The sequence below is a fragment of the Carcharodon carcharias genome, chromosome 12, assembly GCF_017639515.1.
Source record: "Carcharodon carcharias isolate sCarCar2 chromosome 12, sCarCar2.pri, whole genome shotgun sequence".
Taxonomy (NCBI): domain Eukaryota; kingdom Metazoa; phylum Chordata; class Chondrichthyes; order Lamniformes; family Lamnidae; genus Carcharodon; species Carcharodon carcharias.
The window spans coordinates 87,400,846-87,419,710 of NC_054478.1; the positions used below are offsets into that span (position 1 = coordinate 87,400,846).

Consider the following 18,865-nt stretch of genomic DNA (forward strand, 5'->3'; position numbering starts at 1 on the left):
AGAGAGAACACTCTGGAAGTAGCCTACCTGCATGGCAGCAGCCCCATGCAGGGGATCTGTATTTAGTTCAAGACTACCAATAAATAGTTCACGCTTAAACATACAAGTGTCAATATCTCATCATTGAGACATGAAAAAAGCCCATAATACAACACTGGAGATCTGAAATAAGAAAGGAAGTGCTAGAAAAAGTCAGCAGGCCTGGTAACACCTGTGAAGAGAGAACAGAGTTAATGTTTCGAGCCCAATGTGATTCTTCTTTGGAATTGAAGAGAGGTGGAAATGTGATGGATTTTATGCAGGGGGGGGGGGGGGGGGGGGGGGGGGGGGGGGGGGGCTGGTCAGGTTGATCAAAGGGGAAGGTCAGGGATAGATTAGAAAGTGAGGGAGATTAAATGACAAAGATATCATAAGATAAAAGGCAAAAAGGTTGGTAATGGTAGTAGTAAAGGAAGAAAGCATTGATCCAGAGTAGGTATTAATAGCAGAATTAAGATCAGCGCTATCTAAAAGCAAAACGTGAGAACAAGATACTGGCACTAGGGGGAAAAAATACAAAGAGGAGGACAGAGTTCATGGTCTGAAGTTGAAATGCCTAATCAGAAGATAAGGTGTTGTTCCTCAAGATGGCCTTGGGCCTCACTTGAACATTGCAGCAGGCTAAGGACAGAAACGTGAGCGCGAGAGCAAGGTAGTAAACTGAAATGGCAAGTGATCGGAAGGTCGGGGTCATGCTTGCAGACTGAACAGAGGTGTTCTGCAAAGCCGTCAACCAGTCTATGTTTGGTCTCACCAATGTAGTGGAGACTGCAATGTGAACAGCGAATACAGTAGACTAAATTGAAAAAGTACTTTACCTGGAAGGAGTGTTTGGGGCCTTGTACAGTGAGGAGGTAGGAGGTAAAGGGGAAGGTGTTATAGCTCCTGCAATTGCATGGGAAGGAACTGTGGAAGTGGATGAGGTGTTGGGAATGATCGAGGATTTGACCAAGATATTGCAGAGGGAATGGTCTCTTCAGAATGCTGACAGGAGAGGGAGGAGGAATATCTATTTGGTGGTGGCATCATGCTGGGGATGGCATAAATAACAGAGGATAATCTTTGAATATGGAGGCTAGTGGGATGGTAAGTGAGGGCAAAGGGAACCCTATTGTGGTCTTAGAAGGGCAGAAGCTTGAGAAATGGGTTGAGAGCCCTGGTCAACCACAGTGGGGAGGAATCCTTGAGTGAGGAAAAAGAAAGGCATTTCGTAAGTGCCACTGTTTAGGATACCATCATCAGAACAGAAGTAACGGAGAAGGAGAAACTGGGAGAATGGAATGGAGTCCTTACAGGAAGCAGGGTGTGAGGAGAAGTCGTCAATGTAGCTGTGGGAGCTGGTGGGCTTGCAATGAACGGAGACAATGAAATCATTGAAGGGAAAGGAAGTGTTGGAGATGGACCTGTGAAGGTGAAGGAAGGGTGGAAATTGGAAGCAAAATTGATGTATTTTTCCAGTTCCAGACGAGAGCAGGAAGCAGCACTGATACAGTCATCGATGTACTGGAAGAAGAGTTGTGGGAGGGGGCCTGAGTCAGACTGGAACAAGAAATGTTCCACAAATCGCACAAAAAGACATGCATAACTAGGACCCAAGCGAGGACCTGTTGCTGCATCTTTTATTTGGAGGAAGTGAGACAAGTTAAAGGAGAAATTGTTCAATGAGAAGAAGTTCGGCCAGGAAGGGGAGGGTGGTGGTGGATGGGGATTGTTCAGGACTCCGTTCAAGGAAGAAGTGGAGAGTCCTCTGACTGCCCTAATGGGGATGGTGACGCACAAAACTCCAATCTATCCCCCAGCAAACACGATTCCCGATACTTAACAGGTAATTTCGAGTTCAAGGTTGATGCATTAGATAAGGAGCCATGGAACACCATATATACAAGTATTCAATGGAAACTTAGTTAATTGCATTATTTTGTACTAAAATTGCACAAGGCGTTTTTCATCTGGAATCACAGCAAGTTTCAGGTAATATTAAAATAAACACCTGATGGCACAAACAAATGGTCATTGAGTTGTTTGTACAATTGGAAATAATAAAATTTCACTACAAATCAACTCTGGAATCACAATTAAAAAGTTGAAAGAACTGGTACGCTTTTTTTATTATTCGGCCATATTTGATATTTGGCTTGGTGGTGATCTCTTTAGTTTTAAACATTTCTTTGTGGACAAAATAACCATTTGTCTCTGCTAATCTCTGCCTGAAGGTTAGTTTTAATTCCTTGTTTATGAAATACTCTTTGAATTAGTCTAACCTCTTCCCCTGTTTTATTTTTCCTTCTTTTCCCCTTCTCTTTGGTTCACCATTCTCGGATTGAAAGCGTTCAGTTGACTAGTTATTCAGAGACTATACTGCTATTGCTGATGTGGACAATAACGAGGGGTAGGAGAACAATATAAAATAACCTATATTATTTCTCCATTTGTTACTTAACCATTTATGAACTACCATTTCTGGGTCACTTTTGAACCCTGAAATATTCTAACCTTTTGTCAATATGTTTTCCTCTTCAGACAGAAAGCTCATTATTCACAGAATCACAGTGCAGAAGAGGCCCTTCGGCCCATTGAGTCTGCATTCAACTTAGGAATATAAGAAGGTAAGACTTAGGATCAAAATTGGGAGAGTTGACATACAGTCCAGTCAAGCAATAGATTGACATAGGTATGCTCACAGAATCATATTTTAGAACCAATGCCCCAAACTCCCCCATCACCATCCCACAGGCAGCAACACAGTGGTATACAGTTGGGATGGAGTGGCCCTGCGAGTTCATAATATTTATTCCAGACCCCATGAATTTGCATCAGGTCAAACATGGGAAAGGAAACCTCGTGCTGATTATCACCTACTGCCCTCCCACAGCTGATGAATCAGTGCTGCTCCAGTTTGAACAATACTTGGAATAAGCACTGAGGGTAGCAAGGGCACAGAATATACTCTGCTTGGGGACTTCAATGTCCATCACCAAGAATGGCTCAGTAGCATCTCTATTAGCTGGAGTGGCCCAGTCCTAAAGGGCAATCTGCCAGATGGGCCCACAACAGTTGGTGAGAGAACCAACAAGAGGGAAAAACTTACTTGACCTTGTCCTCGCCAATTTACCTGCTGCAGATGCATCTGTCCATGACAGCATTGGTAGGAGTGACCACCTGCCTTCAGGCTGAAGAAATCATCCATTGTTCTGTACGGCACTGCCACCATTCTAAATGAGATAGATTCAGAGCATCTCAAAACTGCATCCATGAGGCACTATGGGCCATCAGCAGCAGCAGTATTGCATTCAACCAAATCACTCACTCTACCAATACCATCATGCCAGGGCACCAACCTTAGTTCACTGAAGATTGCAGGAGAGAATGCCAGAAGCAGCACCGGGAGTAACTAAAAATGAGGTGCCAACCTAGTGAAGCTACAACACAGGACAAGGTTCCATCAGACTGGAAAGTAGCAAATATAACCCCTATATTCAAGGGAGGCAGAAAACAGGAAGCTAAAGGCCAGTTAGTGAAGTAAACTGGGATACTAGGCTAGGGCATAGGTCAATAGAGAAGCAGTGGCAGACATTTAGGGGGATATTTCAGAATGCTCAGTAAAGGTATATTCTGATTATAAAAAAAAATTCTAAAGGGAGAACTCACCATCATTGTTAAATAAAGAAATTAGGGAAAGTGTCAAACTTAAAGAAAATAAGTGCAGATCAGAAGATGCATCAGAATATAAAGAACAGCAGAGAATGACTAATTTCTCTCTCCTGAATAACCTTTTAGCTAGGAATGTAAAAATGGATGGTAAGAGTTTCTACAGATATTTAAACAGGAGAAGAGTAGGTAAAGTGAGTGTGGTTCCTCTAGGGAGTGAGGGAGTTAATAGTAGATAATAAGGAAATGGCAGATGAAATGAATAAATATTTTGCTTCTGTCTTCATGATAGAGGATACAAAAACATTCCAATAATAGCTGTAAATCAAGAGGTGGAGGGGAGAGAGGAACTTGGTGAAATTACAATCACTAGGGAAGCGGTACTGAGCAAACTAATGGAGCTGCAGATGACAAGTTTCTAGATCTTGATGGATTTTATCCTAGGGAATTAAAAGAGGTGGCTAATGAGGTAGCAGATGCATTGATGTTAATTTTCCAAAATTCCCTAAATTCTGGAAAGGTTCCATCAGACTGGAAATAAGCAAATATAACCCCTATATTCAAGAAGGGAGGGAGGCAGAAAACAGGGAATTATAGGCTAGTTAGCTTGACGTCTACTGTGGGGAAGATGTTAGAGTCAATCATTAAAGAGCTTATAGCCGGGCAGTTAGAAAAACTCAAGGTAATTAGGAAGAGTCAGCATGGTTTTATGAAAGGGAAATCATATCTAACCAATTTATTAGAGTTCTTTGAAGGAGTAACATGAGCAGTGGATAGAGGGAAGCCTGTAGACGTACTGTAATTGGATTTCCAGAAAGCATTTGATAAGGTGCCACATCAAAGGTCATTGTGGAAATAAAAGTTCATAGTGTAGGGGGAAACATATTAGCCTGGATAGAAGATTGGCTGGCTGACAGAAAACAGGGAATATGCATAAATGGGTCTTTGTCTGATTGGCAGTTTGTGATGAGAGGAGTCCCGCAGGGGTCTGTGCTGAGGCCTCAACTTTTTACAATTTATATCAATGACTTAGATGGGAAGCAAAGGCATGGTAGCTAAATTTGCAGTTGACACAAAGATAGGTAGGAAAGTATGTTGTGAAGAAGACATATGGAGTTTGCAGATGGATATAGATAAGTTGAGTGACTGGGAAAAAATCTGGCAGAAGGAGAAAATGTAAAGTTGTGCACTTTGGCAGGAAGAATAAAAAAGCAGAGTACTTCAGAAATGGAGAACGACTGCTGAATTCCGAGGTGCAGAGGGATCTAGATGTTCTAGTGCATGAGTCACTAAAAGTTAGTATGCAGGTAAAGCATGTAATCAAAAAGGCTAATGTAATGCTATCCTTTATTATGAGAGGAATTGAATATAAAAGTAAGGATGTTATGCTTCAGTTATACAAGGCATTGGTGAGACTGCACCTCAAATACCGTGTACAGTTTTGGTCTCCTTATTAAAAGGATGCAAATGCATTGGAGGCAGTTCAGAGGAGGTTTACTAGTTTGATACCTAGAATGAGCGGGTTGTTTTATGAGGATAGGTTGGACAGGCTGGGCTTGTTTCCACTGGAGTTTAGAAGAGTGAAGGGTGACTTGATTGAAGTATATAAGATCCTGAATGGTCTTGACAAGGTGGACATGGAAGGGATGTTTTCTCTTGTGGGTGAGTCCAGAACTAGGGGGCACTGCTTTTGTAGGACAGAAATGAGGAGAAATGTTTTCTCTGAGAGGGTTGAATGACTTTAGAGCTCTTTGCCTCAGAAGGCGGTGGAGGCAGAGTCATTGAATATTTTTATGACAGATGTAGATAGACTCTTGTTAGGCAAGGGAATCAAAGGATATTGGGGGTAGAGGGGAATGTAGAACTCGAAACAAACAGATCAGCCATTATCTTTTCGAATGATGGAGCAGACTTGAGGGGCCAAATAGCCTACTTCTGCTCCTATTTTGTATGTATGTATGTAGTTAAAATAGCATGCTATAGTCAGAGCTAAGTGATCCATCAGATCAGATCAGAGTTCTGCAGTCCTGCCATATGAGTCATGATTGGTGGTGGACAATAAAACAAGTTACTGGAGGAGGAGACTCCACAAGCATCTCCCTCCTCAATGATGGAAGAGCCCAGCACATCAGTACAAAGGCAAGGCTGAAGTGTTTTCAACCTTCTTCAGCCACAGCTGAGTGGATGATCCATTATAATCAACTCCTGAGGTCCCCAACATCACAGATGCCAACCTTTAGCTAATTTAATTCACTTCAAATGGTGCCAAGAAATGGCTGAAGACACTTTATTCAGCAAAGACTACAGGACCCGACAACATCTCAGCTGTAGAACTGTAGACTTGTGCCCCAGAACTAGCTGCAGCCCTAGCTAAACGGCTCCAGCATAGCTACAAAAATTGCCCAAATTTGTCCTATCCACAAAAAGCAGGGCAAATTCAATCCTGCCAATTACCACCCCAAAATTATCACACCAGAAAGGGTTAAGGACTCCGTCCCATTCTCCCAGTTCCACCGTCCCTGTCACAATTGTTCCAATGATGTTGCCTTCCAAAATGGCACTTCTGATATGTCTTCCTTTTTCCTGACCAGAGGGATCCCCCTCACTGTGCTTGAAGGGGCCCTCAACCGTGTCCGATCCATCTCCTGCAGCTCTGCCCTCACCCTTGCCTTTCCCTCCCAGAACCATGAGAGGGCCCCCCTTGTCCTAACGTTTCACCCCACCAGCCTCCACATTCAGAGGATCATCCTCCACCATTTCTGCCAACTCCAGCCTGATGCTGCTACCAAACACATTCCACCCCCCTCCCCCCCAATTAGCATTCCGTAGGGACCATTCTGTCAGGACACCCTGGTCCACGCCTCTATCACCCCCAACTTCTCATCTCCTTCCCACAGTATCTTCCCATGCAATCGCAGAAGGTGCAATACCTGCTTCTTTACCTTCTCCCTCCTCACTGTCCAAAGGCCCAAACACTCCTTTCAGGTGAAGCAGTGCTTCACTTGCACCTCCTTCAATTTGATCTACTGAATTTGCTGCTCCCAATGCGGTCTACTCTACATTGGGGAGACTAAGTGCAGACTGGGTGACCGCTTTGTGGAACACCTTCGGCCTGTCTGCAAGCATGACCCAGACCTTCCTGTTGCTTGCCATTTCAACACACCACCATGCTCTCATGCCCTTGGCCTGCTGCAATGTTCCAGTGAAGCTCAAAGCAAACTGGAGGAACAGCACTTCATCTTCCAATTAGGCACTTTACATCCTTTTGGGCTTAACATTGAGTTCAACAACTTCAAACCATGAACTCTTTCCTCCATCTTGACTCCCTTTTTTAATTCACTTTTTTTTCCTCAGCCAACCCTGCCCTCCACCAGCAGCCCTCCCCCCCACCGGGCCACCTGTCACTTGTTCTTATGTTTTACTTTCAGAGTGCTGACCCTTGTTCTGCTATTAACACATTATGTTATCTTATCGTTATGCCACTATCAGCACCTTCTTTAGTCTTTAACACTGCCATTAACACTCCCTTTGTCTTGTGATCATAACATCATTGTCAAATCTCTCAAGCTCTCACCTATCCCTGACCTTCTATTTTGCTCCACCTGCTCCACCCCCTCTTAACAGTATAAAGTCCATCACATTTCTCCTCACTTCAGAAGTCATACAAACTCAAAATGTTGGCTCTGTTCCTCTCTCCACAGATGCTGCCAGACCTGCTGAGTTTTTCTAGCATTTTGTATTTTTATTTCAGATTTCCAGCACCTGCAGTACTTTGCTTTTATTAAGATGGTTGCAGTTGTTGGAGACCAATCTTCTCGGCCACATGGCATCGTTACAGGACATCCTCAGGGTAGAGTCCTAGGCCCAACGATCTTCAGTTGCTTCATTAATGATCTTCCATCCAATATAAGGTCAAAAGTGCATATGTTCACTGATGATAGTGCAGTGTTCAATAACATGAAACGATTCATGCCCGCATGGAGCAAGACCTGGACGACATTTTGGCTTGGGTTGATAAGTGACAAGTAACATGCATGCCACACAAGTGCCAGGCAGTGACTATCTCCAACAAGGGAGAATCTAACCATCCCCCTTTACATTTAAGAGCATTATCATCGCTGAATCCCTCACTATCAACATCCTGGGAGTCACCATTGACCAGAAACTGAACTGAAGTAGCCATATACATAGAGATAAAAACAAAAAACTGTGGATGCTGGAAATCCAAAACATAAACAGAATTACCTGGAAAAACTCAGCAGGTCTGGCGGCTCAGTTCTGTTGAAGGGTCATGAGGACTCGAAACATCAACTCTTTTCATCTCCGCCGATGCTGCCAGACCTGCTGAGTTTGTCCAGGTAATTCTGTTTTTGTTTTAGCCATATTCATACTGTGGCTACAAAAGTAGGTCAGAGACCAGGAATCATGTGGCGAATAACTCACCTTCTGACTCCCCAAAGCCTGTCTACCATCCAAAAGTCAGGAGTGTGATGGAATAATCTTCACTTGCCTGGATGAGTGCAACTCCAACATCAGTCAAGAAGCTCAACACCATCCATTTAAAGCAGCCCACTTGATCTGCACCTTATCCATCACTTTGAGCATACACTCCTACCAGCACTGGTGCACATTGGTAGCAGTGTGTTACATATACATGATACACTGCATTCCCCTTGCCAAGCCTCCTTTAACAGTATCTTTCAAACCTGTGACTTCTACCACCTAGAAGAACAAGAGCAGCAGGCACATTGGAACACCACCACCACTCTCCAAGTCTATATTGCCGTTCTTTCACTGTCGCTGGGTCAAAATCCTAGAATTCCCTTCTTAACAGCACTTTGGGCATACTTACACCACATGAACTGCAGTAGAATGCGGCTCACTGTCACCTCCTCAAGTGAAATTATGGATGTGCAATAAAATGCTGGTCTTGCTAGTAACACCTTCATCTCGTGAACAAACATACATATAAAAACAAATTTATTTAAGCAGACAGTGGGATGCACAGACTAGGTATACCTGTTAATATGGGAGCAGGCGCTGTGTGAAATTGTGGTGGACTTTAATTGTTTAATTGAGGGATACGGCTAGCACTACGCACACTGTTTCCTGGCTGCATGCCTGTTTGGGAGGGCATGTGGGCAGGGGTGCAAGCGGGGAAGAAATCTGGCATTTTTGATGCCACGTAAAGGCAGCCAGGTCCTTGTAGAATCACTGAATGACAGAGCTGTTACAGTGCAGGAGGTGGGCATTTGGCCCATCATGTCTGCACCCACTCTCTGAATGAGTAACTTATCGAGTGCCATTCTGCTGTCTTCTCCCAATAACCCTGCACGTTGTTCCTTTTCACTAATAGTCTAATTTCCTTTTGAATTGATTGAACCAGCCTCCATCTCAAACAAGATCAGTGAAATTGTTATCTGAGTGATTGAAGCCAGTCCAGCAGATCATAAGGCCACAAGATGTAGGAGCAGAAGTAGGCCATTCGGCCCATCGAGTCATAGCTGATCTGATAATGCTCAACTCCACTTTCCTGCCTTTTCCACATAACCATGCTTCCCTTACTGATTAAAAATCCGTCTATCTCAGCCTTGAATGACGCAGCCTCTACAGCCCTCCGCAGTAAAGAATTCCATAGATTCACTACCCTCTGAGAGAAGAAATTCCTCCTCATCTCTGTCATAAATGGGCTATCCCTTACTCTGAGATTATGCCCTCTGGTCCTAGACTCTCCCACGAGGAAAAAGCCTCTCAGCATCTACCCTATCAAGACCCCTAAGAATCTTCTATGTTTCAATAAGACCGCCTCTCATTCTTCTAAACCCCAATGAGTACAGGCCCAACCAACTCAACCTCTCCTCATAAGAAAATCCCTCCATACCCGGGATCAACCTAGTGAACCTTCTCTGGACTGCCTCCAAGCCAGTATATCTTTCTTTAGATAAGGGGGCCAAAACTGTTCACAGTATTCTTGAGGTGTGGTCTAACTAGTGCCTTGTATAGTTTTCGCAAGAATTCCCTATTTTTATACTCCATTCCTTTGAAATGAATGCCAACATTCCATTTCACTTCCTTATTACCTGCTGAACTTGTATGTTAGCTTTTTGGGATTCATGCACAAGGACTCCCAAATCCCTCTGTGCTGCAGCTTTCTGCAGTCTTTCCCCATTTAAATAATATTCAGCTCCTATATTCTTCCTGCCAAAATTCATAACCTCTCATTTTTCCATGTTATATTCCATCTGCCAAATTTCTGCCCATTCACTTAACCTGTTTATATCCCTCTGTAGACTCTTTGTGTCATCCTCACCACTTGCCTTCCCACCTATTTTTGTGTCATCTGCAAACTTGGCAATAGTACATTCACTTCCCTCATCTAGGTCATTAATATATATTGTAAATAATGGTGGCCCCAGCACTGTTCCCTGTGGCACTCCACTAGTTACAGGCTGCCATCCTGAAAATGCCCCCCTTATCCCAACTCTCCATCTTCTATTAGTTAGCCAATCTTCTATCCATGCTAATATACTACCCCCAACACTATGGGCTCTTATCTTTTAAGTAGCCTTATGTGCACCACCTTATCAAACGCCTTTTAGAAATCCAAATATATTATATCTAATGGTTCCCCTTTATCTATCCTGCTTGTTACCTCCTCAAAGAATTCTAATAAATTTGTCAGGCATGATTTTCCCTTCATGAAGCCATGCTGACTCTGCTTGATTCAATTGTGTATCTCTAAATGCTCTGCTATTACATCCCTTTATGATAGACTCCAACATTTTCCCAATGACGGATGTTAGGCTAACTGGCCTATACTTACCTGTTTTTGGGCTCCTTCTCTTTTTGAATAAGGGTGTTACATCGACAGTTTTCCAATCTTCTGGGACTTTTCCAGAACCTAAGGATTTTTGGAAGATTACTACCAGTGCATTCACTATCTCTGTAGCTACTTCCTTTAATACCTTAGGATGCAACCCATCAGGTCCAGGGGACTTATTGACCTTTAGCCCCATTAGTTTCCCTAGTAATTTTTCTCTAGTGATAGTTATTGTATTTATTCCCTCGCCCTCTTTTGCCCCTTGATTATTTAGTATTTTTGGAATGCTATTAATGTCTTCTACCACGAAGTCTGATACAAATTAATTATTCAACTCCTCTGCCATTTCCTGGTTCCCCATTATTATTTTCCCAGCCTCATTCTCTAAGGGGCCTATGTTCACTTTGTTTTCTCTTTTCCTTTTTATATATTTAAAGAGCATCTTACTGCCCATTTTTATATAACTTGCTAGTTTGCCCTCAAAGTTTATTTTCTCCCTCTTTATTATTATTTGGTCATCTTTTGTTGGTTTTTCAAACTTTTCTAATCCTCTGGCTTACGACTAATCTTTGCCACATTGTATGTTTTTTGTCAATTTGATACTATCTTTAACTTGCTTGGTTAACCATGGTTGGTTTATCACCTTCCTAGAATCCTTCTTTCTCACTGGGATATGGCTTTGTTGTGAGTCATGAACTATTTCCTTAAACGTCTGTCATTGTTCATCAACAATCTTTTCTGCTAAACTCCTTTCCCAGTCCACTCCAGCCACCTCTGCCCTCATTCCTTTGTAATTACCCTTATTTAAGTTTAGCACAGTTGTTTCCGACCCAGGTTTCTCACTCTCAAACTTAATGTTAAATTCTACCATGTTATGTCACTGTTTCCCAGGGGGTCTTTTACTCTGAGATCATTTATTAAACCTGCCTCGTTACACATTACCTTACCCAAAATACTCTGATCCCTGATTGGATCCACAACACACTGTTCTAGGAAACTGTCCCAAATATGCTCTATGAATTCTTGCCCGTGGCTACCTCTACCAATTTGATTTTCCCAATCTACATGAAGATTAATGTCACCCATGATTAATGTGCTGCCTTTTTTACATGCCCTCATTCTCTTCTGATTTATTCTCTGGCCTACAGTATAGCTACTGTTAGGGGGCTACAGACTACTCCCACCAGTGTCTGCTTCCCCTTGTTATTTCTTACCTCCACCTATATAGATTCTACATCTTTCAATCTAATATCATTTCTTGCTATCGTACTTATTCCATCTCATACTAACAAAGCTACCTCTCCACCCTTTCCTTTCTGCCTGTCATTTCGAAAAGTCAACATCCCTGAAAATTTATTTCCCAGCTTCGATCTCCTTGTAACCATGTCTCCATAATGGCTATAGGATCATACCAATTAACCTCTATTTCTGCTGTTAATTCATTTATTTTGTTCTGAATCCATCTGGCCTTTCCAAAATTGGTGATAGGTTTGACCAGGGTACTGTACAATGGTAACCACACATAGATGGTTCAACAACCAACAACATCACTTGGCAGTTTCACTAGCGGCGCTTGTGGCAGAACCTGCCTCTTGAGGATTGGCCTTCACAGCCATCATCTCTTATAGGTGGAAGGATGCCAGGGGAGGTGCACTGTGATTGCAGACAGTTGGAAGTTTCAGAAAGGTGCAACACGGTTGCAAGAGGTTCAGGGAGGATACCCAGATTCTCCAATGAAATGTTGAAGCCTCTAGTTCAGGCAGCAGGCACGATGAGGGAGATTGTCCCCAATCCCCACCTCCCTCAGTGGTGACTGGGGCATAAAGGTCTTCAGCATCACTGGGAAAAGGTCAGTGAGGAGATCAGTTCACATGATATGACTAAATAGCAAAAAGAAATTTAATGACCTCAACAGAGTTTCAAAGGTAAGTATCCTACCTCTGAGTTTAATTAGATTCTCCTCACACCTGCAGGCATTATATGAATACATTTTCTTTGAAGAAGAGTCATATGGACTCAAAATGTTAACTCTGTTTCTCTTTCCACAGATGTTGCTAGACTTGCTGAGTTTTTCCAACATTTTCTGTGTTTATTTCAGGTTTCCAGCATCCACAGTATTTTGCTTTTATAATAAATTTTCCCAGTACTCTCCAGTAATCACTGCACCACCACCTTCTCCTCCTATTCACACATTTTGCATGTCCTACTGTCACCACAATGGCACCCCTCACTTCCTCACACGGTGCACCCAACATCTAAACTATTCAACCACGTCAAGCACATTCTCAAAACAGCCCAAAAGGTTGTTATGACCATATTTCCTTGTTTCTTGCAGGGGGCAGGCGCAAAAAAAATGATTCATTCGAAAGACAAGTAGACACCCTGATGGAAGCTGGGAGGGAAGGTAAGTTTCGACAGAAGGATAAGGAATGGGGCCAAATAGTATCTCTCATCTGTATAAAATTGTGTGATAATAACCTCTGTCAACATCAGGAGCTTGGAATCATCATTATTGTTCTTGGTATGTAGAGAGTCAATGCAGACCTGCCCTATTTCCTATTTAGGCAAACAACTTGGTCAAGAAACTGGGTATTCTGCAAAGTGCAAAATAATAAACTATCAGCAATAACAAAATAAGGCAGACAATCAAGCTAAAACTTCACTTTATTCACTGGGTTAATGACACTCTTATGTTACATCTCAAGTGCAGTTACAATGGAATTTTCAAGCATTACTATTGTGTGATAGGAACTGGCAATTATTAGTTCTTTGTAGAATCTCTTTCCAAAATAATAAATTAGAGCTGCTGCTGGAAATACTCAGTTATCCACCAGCTGTACTGAGAATTGAGGCTAAAAAGCCCCGAAGGCAAGAGTATGCACAACAGCATACTGTGCTATAAAACTCCTGTAAAACACCATCAGTGAAAGGAGGTTTAAAGCGTAACAATAAAAAGCTGACTGTATAACTTTGGCTTTTTAAGTGTGCCATTGTATGTTAAAATGTGCAACATACCGTAGATTGTGACATATAAGTCGATCCAAAAATCGTGTTTTTGCATATACTCAGCGTATAAGTCTACTTCCCTTTTCAGCCATGACATGCTACACTCACATTCGTAGTCAGCCCCGATTTTTCATCCCACAAATTTAACGTTTTACTTACTGGTACCTTATACCTGGATGCAAAGGATCAAGCAGGCAATAATGGCTGTTTTGCAAAGACATGTGGGAGTTTAAGACGTGCCCACACACAGCAGTCCCCATGTGGCAAATGACAAAGATGGTGCCCATGCCAGCCATTGACTTTTATAGTCAACCTGTAGGTAGAAGGATTTTTTGAGCCTTCAAAGGTCAACTTGTACGTCGACATCTATGGTTTTTTTTTTATTGCCGATTTTAAGAATGCAACTGTTGACAAATTGAATTGAAAAATTTAACAAGTTTTCAAAATAGAAATTGTTACATTGACTTCAGATATTTTTTAATTTCCTTTTTTTCAAAATTACAATTAAACACATTTGCTGCTTCATTCGGGAAAATTTTTAGCAGATCTAAATTGAAAGTGTCAAATTAAATTGATTGAAACTAGAGTTATTTACTCATATTAAATATTATTTTTCAATTAATTAAGTTGGAACTGCAATTCCTGATTCAAATATAAGGGGGTAAAACTTTATATGTTTGTGCTTCCACAGGGGTTTTGTAAAATTACCCTTAATTTATTTAAGGAGCCACTCCAATACTATACACAGAGGCCTATGAACATTCCTGACATCTTTTGCTAAGCATTAGGTTTCACCTCTAATTCTCTAATAGATTGATTTCTCTAGCAATAGTGACTAGGAAAAGAAGCAAAAAGTGGAGCTATCTTGATAAACTGTGCAAAGAACCACAATGTCTTTGGAATGTGGCCTAAAGTATAATTTGCTATTTCAATAGAACAAAAATACTTTATTAAATAAAGCCAAAGCAGCTGACTCAATGGAACAAATTCGTTGCAATTGAGGTCATATTTATAACGTCATTTGTTCCATCATTATTAAATAGTCAGCCATTCATTGTGATCAAGCAAACAGCATTAATAAAACATGTAGCAATAAAAGCAGAAATAAGCAGTATCATGCAAACATACAACACAAATAAAGAAAGAACATGAATGAGAAGAACAAAAGTTTCTTTTAACCTGTTTTTTCAGAGCTGTTGGGAGTGATTGCAGTGGTTGTGGTGGAGGAGGTGATGGCCTTTGTGCTGTCCTTGGAAGGAGCAGTTTTCTGCTTATTTTTCGTGGCCTCCAGTGCTTTGAGCTTCTTGGCATGTTTACTGCCTTTGTAGTGCGCCTCGGCTTGGCTCTACAAAGGAGAACAAATGAACCGTGCAATCAGGCTCATTTCTCATACTTTCACTAACTTTATGGGTGACAATACAGAAAGAACTTTCAATAATAGGCACCAGACACAAATGGCCTATGTCAGAAAATTGCTACCAATATTTTTAACAATTAAAATGGTAAAGGTGCCTCTATTGAAAGATATGTATTAACTCATCTAGTTAATAACGTCATTCTACTTAAACAAAAGAAACTTACAGGAAGCATGCCATTAACACAATGATACAGAGTGACTGTGTAGGCCACACTGCTACCGTTAAAAATATACTTTGTATGAGAAAAATTTGGCTGGTACATACAAAGATGTATCTAGAACACATGGTTGTATCATTCCAATTAACCAATTTGGATACAGCTCACTGTGTAGGCAGTAGTGAAGCAAGCCATGGAAACAGTAGACACAGGTTGCACAAACAAGGGAACACAAAACAAAGTCTTTTTGATTGTGAATAGATATCTTCTCTGAGAAAAGATGTCTGCAGCATTAGGATCACAAAAGATTAGTTTTAAATTACTTTTAGGTAATAAAAGAAACAGTTAACTACACATATGCAGCTGCACTGTCAGTTGCAAGAACAAATGTGTACAGCATTGATCTAATTGATCAGTGTATTGCTTTAATTTATGTATAAAAAACAGTTGTTGGACAATTACGTATAAAATGACAAGAAAATGCTAATCTGTTGTCCATGTTCATACTGCAGTAGGCATTCATTGACCCAGATTATACATAATTGTAGGACACATGATATATTGATAAATAAAACATAGGAAACTTCATTGCACCCAAGAGAAAGACTTACTTAGTCATTTATCTACCAGTAAGTTTTTCTGCTGATATTTGCAACAAACTCAGCCTGCAATATCAGTGTTAACCTACTACTGTCAATGGCTCACTTCAATCAATCCCCATCTACAAAAGTGAGACCTGTTGAAACACAAATAATTTAAAGAAAGAACTTTAAAATGGTAGAAAGTTGGCTATACATCATTTAGCTTACAATGAAAAAGGGGATCTGTGTATATTATTAAGTAGCAATTTTTCTTTTTCTGATAGAAGAAAGGTGAAACTCTTAGTTATTTATTAAATCCACCCCCCACCCCAGCCCAGTGAACCACAGATTCTTAATGAATTCCCTGCTTCTCCATAGACTCTCTACATTACACACCATTCCCTACCAGAACAGGGCATACATCCCACTGTCAGGTTTTCTTCATGACAATCTTTAACTGAAGTGCACAAAAGCAGTATGGGTTGATTTGCACTCCAGATGCTTCCTTGCCCTGATAAGTACATGGCTTCCACACGATTCTGTCCACAGGTAACTCAGCTGTCATTAGTAGCTACATTGAGAATTACCAGAAAAGTTCAGAGGAAGGTGGCCCTCTGGTCTTTTTTCTTTCATGCAAAGTACCAACCCTGTTAACTCCAAATTATGGTAGTTCACTATTTCTCAAATGATCTCAGCACTGTATAGGTGTTATTGGCACTGAGCTGGAGAAAAAATAACGCACAGTAACTAAAGTTTCAATTGTGTTAAGGTAGGTTCCATCCTTCTGTACAGCTCCAACTACCACAGATAAAAAGGAGTTTCAGTGAAAATAGCTATACAGCAAAGAAGCAATTCCTGCTCATTTCTTTTAGAAAACAATTACTTATTGGAATTGATGTGATTTAACTTTTGAACTTATTAAGCAGTGGCATAATGTCTTGCTGTTTCACATTATTCACAACTTCAGACCTACTGCCAAAATGTCACTCTGTGAAACAGGTTTTGAAATAAAGTTACAGTATGAAACCATCAGTGGATTTTCTCAAATACAAGTATCAAGTCCCTAAAATGCACAGCGTTTTAAGGTGTAATTGCCAACATCAAATAATAATAAATTACATGTATAACATCGAAAAATGTTCCAAGGTGTCATAAAAAAAATAAGACTGCATTTGTGGGAATCATCCATCGCGAGTGGTGTCAGATACAAAATGCATATTTTGCTGACATAGCTACAATCAAATTATACTAAATCTGCTGGTTCAATCTCTAGTTTAACTTCAGTTGTTCAAAGCTACAAAGCAACGGTTGCACATAAAAACATTTTCAATGTAATAAGCCACAAAATAAATAAAATGATTTTTTTTAACACTTCTGGAAGCTCTAATATATAAAATGCCATAAAGGCTGCTTCTCTAACTTCTGCTGATTCTCCACCAAGTTGCAGTGGATGATCATGAGGATCTCATGGAAATTTACCCACCGGAAGTTGTGAACAGACAGATGGCCTCAAAATGATTGACAGTAACTTGTGGGTATTTCTAAATGCTCACCCATCATATATGACAGTGCTACCATTTTAGAACAAACTATTGAAAATGAAACAAATAACCAAATTCAGTGTTAGGTTTGTACTCAAGTTCAGCAAGTGATAGCTAGCCTTGTATTCATAATTCTACACACAACAAATACTCTCCAGAAAAGAATGTCACAGGCAGAAATTGCCCTATGAGGAAAGGTTGAGCGGGCTGTGTCTATACTTATTGGAGCTTAGAAGAATGAGAGATGAGCTTATTGAAACATATAAGATTCCAGATGGACTGACAAGGTAGATGCTAAGAGAACATGTCCTCTCGTGGGGGAATCGAGAACTACTGGTACAGTTTTAAAATAGAACAAAAACAAAAATACCTGGAAAAACTCAGCAGGTCTGACATCTGCGCAGAGGAATATTTCGAGTCCGAATGACTCTTCATCAGAAATAAGGAAAAATAGAAAAGAGGTGAAATTTAAGCTGGTTTAAGGGCGGGGGGTGGGGGGGGGGGGGGGGGGGGGGGGGGGGGGGGCGGCGGCGGCGGCGTCACGGGGGAGAACAGGTAGAGCTGGATAGAGGACCAGTGACAGGTGGAGATTGCCAAAAGATGTCATAGCCAAAAGGATAAAGAGGTGTTGACAGTGGTAATATCTCCGCCCTCTATCCAGCTCCACCTGTCCACCCGCCTCCCCACCCACCCCCCCCAACACCCCCCCCGCCCCCCCCCCCCCCCCCCCCACCTTAAACCAGCTTATATTTCACCTCTTTTCTATTTTTCCTTAGTTCTGATGAAGGGTCATTCGGACTCGAAACATTAACTGTGTTCCTTTCCGCAGATGCTGCCAGACCTGCTGAGCTTTTCCAGGTATTTTTGTTTTTGTTCTAGCTTTCCAGCATCCGCAGTATTTTGCTTTTCTCTTACAGTTTTAAAATAAGTGGTCTCCAACTGAAGATGGAGGTGAGCAGCAACTTCTTTTCTCAGAGGTTCGTCAGCCTTTAGAATTCTCTTCCACTGCGATCAGTGGAGGCTGGGTCATTGAATATATTCAAGGCTGAGTTAGATAGATTTTTAAATAACAAGGGAGTCAAGGGTTATGGGGGACAGACAGAAAAGTACAGTTAAGGCCACAATCAGATCAGCCATAATCTTATTGAATGGCGGAGCAGGTTCAATGGGCCAAATGGCCTACTCCTGCTCCTATTTCTTAATATCTTACGAGAAATACCAGAGGATAATGTGGAAGTCAGAGGATGACCTACAATCAGAACGTTGAAGAAGGCTGACGAAAAAAATAAAATAGAACAGAATTATCCTCTTCCAAAATTCTATGAAATTGTGGCACCGCACTGGAGGACAGCAAATGTTCAAAATAAGGAAAATGGATAAATTAGATACTTGTACACCAGTCAGCCTCACATTATTATAATTTCGAACAGTTTGATACTGCTAAATTATAGCATTAGAGAATAATTAGGTATGGGCTACTTCGTGACAGATAAAATGGATTTGTAAATGGTAGGTCACTTAATTTAAACAAGTCTTTTGAGGAACATAATAAGTGTACAGATAAAGGGAATTTAGTGGATGTGATATATTTAAGGTGTTAAACTGGATAGCCCCCCAAATTCAGATGTGAGGATTGTGATGTGTGATCATCTTGC

At 41.2% G+C, this 18,865-nt stretch overlaps 1 protein-coding gene across 4 annotated transcripts in view; it reads right to left on the reverse strand.

The window, feature by feature from the left end:
• Positions 1-18,865, reverse strand: part of znf385b (zinc finger protein 385B) — a 297,152-nt gene that overhangs the window by 46,503 nt on the left and 231,784 nt on the right. For all 4 annotated transcript variants that reach the window (XM_041201482.1, XM_041201480.1, XM_041201484.1 and 1 more), the window contains exon 4: positions 14,693-14,858. In XM_041201482.1, the coding sequence (XP_041057416.1) occupies positions 14,693-14,858 (166 nt within the window). The remainder of the gene's footprint in view (positions 1-14,692; positions 14,859-18,865) is intronic.